The sequence below is a fragment of the Chiloscyllium plagiosum genome, chromosome 44 (assembly GCF_004010195.1).
Source record: "Chiloscyllium plagiosum isolate BGI_BamShark_2017 chromosome 44, ASM401019v2, whole genome shotgun sequence".
NCBI lineage: Eukaryota > Metazoa > Chordata > Chondrichthyes > Orectolobiformes > Hemiscylliidae > Chiloscyllium > Chiloscyllium plagiosum.
In genome coordinates, this window is record NC_057753.1 from 15157941 (window position 1) to 15164379 (window position 6439).

The following is a 6439-nucleotide window of genomic DNA, read 5'->3' on the forward strand; positions in this document are numbered from 1 at the left end:
CGTTGGAGTCCCTGGTGAGTCTGAATTTCAGATATTATATTTCATCACTAATTTGCTCTATCTTTCTGTTAATCCATTAAAATTTGAGAATATACAAGACATTGTCCTTGTCGTAACTTCAGTTCACGTTTCCACAATCCAATCGCCCACACAGCCGTAACCGATATTGTCCTGTCTGGTCACTCCATCCGGGAAACCGCAGCCTCTGAATTAACCTCTGACCTGAAATCCTCCCCATCCACGATTCCGTCACATCAGCGTCCTGGGATAATGAAATATATTCGGTTCTTATGGAAGAAGATCTGGAGAATGTCAATGCTTGAGCGAAAAGCGCTAACAACCATTCACATCAGACAAATGCCAGGCAACAAGGTATAATTTAACCAACGCCTCCTTGATGTTCACTGGTGTTACCATCACTGAATTCCCCCACTAACAACATGCTCGGAGTTACTGTCTCCCAACAGGAGTGAATCTAACCGTCACCAGCTTGACATTCAATGGCGTTACACTCACTGAATCCCCCAATTATCAACATCCTTGGGATTGCCATTGAGACAGAGTCTAACCGTTGCCCCCTTGACATTAAATAGCGTTACCATTACTGAATTTCCAAATCACCCCCACCCACACCTAGCCAACTACCAACATTCTGGGAGTTACCGTCTCCTACCAAAAAAAAATAGAAGACTCGCCCCCTTATCATTCATTGGAGTTACCAGCAGTGAATCCCGACCACACCAGTATCAACATCTTGGTGGTTACCGTCTCCAACAAGAGAGGATCTAACCAACGCCCCATTGATGCTCAATGGAGTTACCATCATTGAATCTCCCTCACTATCAACATCCTGGGAGCTACCATCTCCAACAAGAGAGAATCTAACTATCACCCCTTTGACGTTCAATGGCGTTACCATCACTAAATCAGCCCACTATCAACGTCTTGTGGTTTACAATTGAGAGAGAATCTAACCATTGCCCTCTTGAAGTTCAGTCGGATTGCCATCACTGAATCCCGCCCACTATCAACATCCTGGGGGTTACTATTGAGACAGTATCTAATCATTGCCCCTTTGACTTTCATTGGGGATACCATCACTGAAAAAAGTCGTCCACCACCAACTATCAGCATCTTGGCGGTTACCATCTCTAACATTAGAGCTTTTAACCTTTCACCTTAACATTCAAAAGTGTGACCATTTCTTAACCCTGCCACTGTCAACATCCTGGGCTTTTACCTTATCCATTTTCCAAATGATTTTGGAAGGGATAACTTTTCAAGGATATAGATGAATTAGTCTATTTTGTAAATGGAGGTGGCTAAATGTCTTTCAATTATTGCATGCAACAGAAAACATGGTGACGGACAAGTAACCTGCCGCCACTCAGTGTTTTTAATTACCCTTTATTTATTAGTGTACAGGATACAAATTTCCTACCTAATCTCCTACCTAAAACAACCAAGGACAACTTGACCTTGTCAAAGGAGCAACATTGTCACAATCTTTTGACATGAAAATAGACTTAAGAGAACAGAATGAGTGATTTTTTAAGATGTAGAAATTTATTATCATCTTGTAAATTAAACGTATCATCTGAAGCAGTTGATCATTATAAAAACAACTGTGTGCGATTTTACTTTTGTTTGTTTGAATCCCATTCCTGACAGGTAACTTCCTGACGATTATGATTCTATCTTGTAAGAAATGTGGTCTATCCAAAAGTGTCAAACTTTACCTGACGGCTATGGTACTGGCAGATCAACTGGTGGTTATCCTCGACCTGATATTGAGACAGATTCCGATTGTTTATCGTGAAAAGTTTACTTTCCTTCGCAGCATCCGCGTGTGTAATATCCACGCCATCCTGCTTTATGCAGCCACTGACTGTTCTGTCTGGTTCACCGTCAGCTTCACCTTTGATCGATTTGTGGCCATTTGTTGCCAGAAACTGAAAAGTAAATATTGCAATGAGAAAACGGCGGCTGTGGTTCTGGGGACAGTGTCTATGCTGAGCTCTTCAAAGAACTTTTTCTGGTACTTTATGTTCAGTGGCCGGTATTGGATGCAGAACTACCCTTGGTTCTGTTTCATCAGGGTGAATGTTACCAATTCTCCAGTTTGGGCAGCATTTGATTTAGTCCACAACATTCTGAATCCCTGTATCCCGTTTGCGTTAATTTTGCTGCTCAATGTTTTCACTGTAAGGCACATTGCAATGGCCAGCAGAGCTCGCCGCAGACTGTGGCATCGAAGCAGTGGGAAGAGATCGAGAGACGCAGAGATGGAGAGTCGAAAAAAATCGATCATTTTACTGTTCGCTATGTCGACCAATTTCATCCTGTTGTGGTCAATGTTAATGGTTTATTCCATATGGAGACGGATGTGGTACTTGGGATATCGGTCTGTCTTGATAGATAGATATGTGCTTGACTTAGGCTTCATGCTGCAGCTCTTGAGCTGCTGCACAAACACTGGGATATATGCTGTGACCCAGACTAAGTTCAGAGAGCAGTTCCAGAATGTGCTAAAATATCCTTTCAATCAATTCTTCAGTTCATTCTTTAATCAGTCAATTCCAACACGGTCCCATTGTGAGGATGTGGGGAAGGCAAGAAGTGTGGTCAGAGAGATGAAGTGGGGTCACGGAGAGGAATAGAGATCATATCCCATATGCCTCCAAATCCTAAATGACAACTCAAGGGAGAGAAGTGTACAGAGAGAGAAACAAAGAGGTAGAGAGAGAGAGAGAGAGAACGACAGACAGACAGTGACGGCGAGACAGACAGAGATATGTGAAGAGAGAGAGAGAGAGAGATAGTGAGAGCCTGTTAATTCATAAACTCAGCGAAGTTCTGGGCATCCGGCTTCAAATCCTGCCATGGCTGATGGAGGAATTGGAATTCCATAAACAATCTGGAATGAAGGGTCTCGTGAAGACCATGAAACCATTGTCTGTTGTGTTTTTCATTAATCTCATTATGGAAGGAAATCTTCTATCCTCAACTGGTCTGGCCTAGACCTGTCTCCAGACATACAGCAATGGAGTTGACCCTTAACTGCCCTCTCAACAATTATGGATTGGTAATAAATGCTGGCCTAGCCAGTGACATCCTTATCCTTTCAAAGAATGAAAAAAGTCAGACAACCAAGCCTGGCGTGTGAGAAAAATAGAAAGATCATCATTTGGAATGAAAATATGAAGGTGACATAGAACACAGGAGAGAAAGAGAGAATGAGGGAGAGAAAGAGAGAATGAGGGAGACAAGGAGAAGGACAGTGAAAAATATGGAGAGAAGGAGAGCGAGACAGCGAGGGAGTGAGGCAGAAATACACGGAGAGGGAAATAGTAAGGCAGAGCGACAAACAGAGAAAGAAAGGGAGCGAGAAGGAGAGACTGAAGGAGCATGTGGCAGATACAAAGTAAAGGAACTGGGTGGAGAATGGGACAGAGTGAGAGGTGGGTTGAGGAAAAGATCCAGAAATTAAGAACGAGGGACAGAAAAGGTACAGTGTCAGAAGGAGAGTTACAGAAAGACAATATGCAGAGAGGAGCAAGGCAATGGGATTCTCTCTCTCCCTCTCTCTCTCACACGCACACACTGTGCGTATGTGTGTGTGTGCGCGCATGTGTCTCTCTCTGATTCTCTCTCTTGGTCTCTCTCTCTCTCTCTCTCTCTCTCTGTGTCTCTCTCTCTCTGTTTCTTTCTATCTCTCTCTCTCTCCAAGGAAGGGCGAGAGAGAGACAAAGAAAGATAGCCAGAGAGAGAACGGAGGGAAAGAGACACAGCAAGGAGACAAAGAGACAGGGGAAGAGAGATAGAGACAGAGACGGACAGAGGGAGAAACAAAGAGAGAGAGAATGAGATGCAGAGAGAGAGATACACTGAGAGACAGAAAGACACGAAAGGAGAGGTCCAGGGACAGACAGAAGACAGGGAGGGAGAGAGACCAGAGACAAAGAAAGAAACAGGAATAGAGGCAGTCAGTGAAAGACATAAATCGAGATGTAAAGCTAGTGTGTATGAAAGCAAGTCAGCCAGAGTGATCGAGAGCACGTGATGGCTCAGCGGTTTTAGTGTGAGACTATAAATCCATAAACTCAACTGAAGTACTGGGGAGCCGAGTTCAAACCACACCACGGCAGAGGAAGGAGTTGGAATTTCAAAAAGAATCCGGAAGTTAGGGTCTGATGATGATCATGGAACCATTGTCGATTATCTGGTTCATTAATACCCTTTTGGGAAGGAAATTTGCCACCCTCAACCGGTCAGGCCTACATGTGACCCCAGATACATAGCAATGTCGTTGACTGTTTATTACCCTCTGGACATTTATGGGCAGGCAATAAATTCTGACCTGACCAGTGGCGCCCTTATCCTGTGAATGCATCTTCAAAAGTTAGAGACTCAAATTTGCAGTGAGAGGAAAATAGAAGTGTCGGAGTGGGGTGGAAAATGTAATGGAACAGAGTGTGTGATAGAGGAAGAATGACAGAGACAAGGAGAGGGAGAGAGAAGGACACAAAGAGAAGGACCGAGTGTGGCATACATACGTGGAGAGAGAAAGGCAGAATGACAAAGAGAGAACAAACGGGAGAGAGAAAGAGAGACAGAAGGAGAATATGGCAGATATAGACTGAAGCAGCTGGATGGAGAATGAGACTGAGTAGAGAAGGTCAGAGAAAAAAGACCATGGCAACGAGACAGAAACAGAGACAATGCCATAAAGAGGATGTTCGAAAGCGGAATTGAAGGGAGGGTGTGTGGGGGGAGCAATTAAGAGAGATGGGAGGCATCAGCAAGATCACCCATATGATGGGAAAACAGGATGCGTTAGATCCCAACTCTGAGGAAGGGTCACTCGACCCAAAACGTTAGCTCTGATTTCTCTCCACAGATGCAGTCAGACCTGCTGATCTTTTCCTACAATCTCTATTTTGCTGTCTGAATTTACACAATTCACACTTCTTGACGTTTTTATTAAGCTGGATCTCTTTGGAGGCGCTTGCTTGACGTTTTACTTCATTACCATCGTGATCAGTTAGTGAACGTTAGAGGCTATAAATATACTTTGAACAAAAAGACCAGAAGATTCAGATCAATGACGGGCGAGAGAGAGAAAAAGAGACAGAGACAGAAAGAGGGGAGAGAGAAATCGAGGATACCGAGTTGGGTGGGAATAGACAGGGACAGAAAGAGGTGGATAGAGGGAGTGAGCGGGGTGGAGGGGAGATGGTGGCATAGTGAAAGGCTCCTGGTCTCTCGCGATATCTCTCTCTCGCTCTCTTTCTCTTTCTATCCCTCTTGTATTTAAAGTGGTGCCGTGCCACATACTGCTGGCTTCCCCACTCGACTGCATAAGGGATGGTGACGAGTGAAAACCCTAAGAGGTTCAGTCAGAAAGAGAGAGATGAGCTCGCAGCAGTATCAATCACACATACACACACACCCACACACACACACCCACACACACGCGTGCACACACACGCATGTGCACACATGCGCACACACAAGCACACACGCATTATACTGGTTGGACTAAGTGTTATCGCGAGTGAAACATGCTCGTGTTCAGAAATGTGTTTGTTCCCTCTGCAACATACTGTATTTGCACAGTATTCCTCACTTTATGCACACTGAATAGCATCTTTCCATTTCAATTGTATTCAGGCACCTCCGAATGAGCCGCTTTTTTGTAAGGAGATATGGAGAATTGTAATTGAATTTCTGTAAATTGTAATGGTTTGTAAAGTACTCTTTCAGACTTAAGTGAGAAAAGAGTTCAAAGGTGCTGGGGGTGAGGCCAGCGCAGTTCATCTCCTTGTGCTCATATGTCAGGGGCAAAATCGATCACAAAAAAGTCTTGTGTGTCACCAAAGACATTACTTGAAGAACTAAAAAAAAGTTGCAGTCTGAGAGATTCACAGGTTTTGATGGTTTCCCACAACAAAAACCTTCTGTTTGTGCAGTGACGTGGAGGGTGGAAATTTATCCATTAAAACATGGGAGGGGAATTGGGGGTGAAAACGTGGGGGCCGGAGAGAGAGAGAGGGACAGCGCCGTGGTTTCGTTACTTTCAGATTCATTCATTCATTCAAACTTCCCTCCAGGCCTAAGTCTCTGCCTCTCTTTGACCCCATCAATGTCTGCCGCTCAAGATATTGTTCCCCAAATCTCTTCCCCCTCCCCAGGAATTGCCATCTCAATTTTCTCCCTTCCAAGATTTCCTGCCCAACTTAATTTGTGCTCCCGAAAATATTGTTAAGCCCCGATATTCTCACCTATAAGCACCACACCCCAATCCCCCTTTTGCAAGACCGACCAAACCCTGTGCTTGGTCCCACCGATATACCCTGCTTTATCAGCAGTGATGAATTCTCCGAATGGTCAGATCCCAGGTGCTTTTTCCCAGAACATTTAGGGAGTGGTGTCGAAA

General features: G+C 44.4%; 1 protein-coding gene across 1 annotated transcript in view; it reads left to right on the forward strand.

Annotated features, from left to right (window-relative positions):
• Positions 1 to 6439, forward strand: part of LOC122543744 (deleted in malignant brain tumors 1 protein-like) — a 162136-nt gene that overhangs the window by 103731 nt on the left and 51966 nt on the right. The window contains exons 29-30 of the mRNA XM_043682507.1: positions 1672 to 1847; positions 2210 to 2389. Coding sequence (XP_043538442.1) covers positions 1672 to 1847; positions 2210 to 2389 — 356 coding nt within the window. The remainder of the gene's footprint in view (positions 1 to 1671; positions 1848 to 2209; positions 2390 to 6439) is intronic.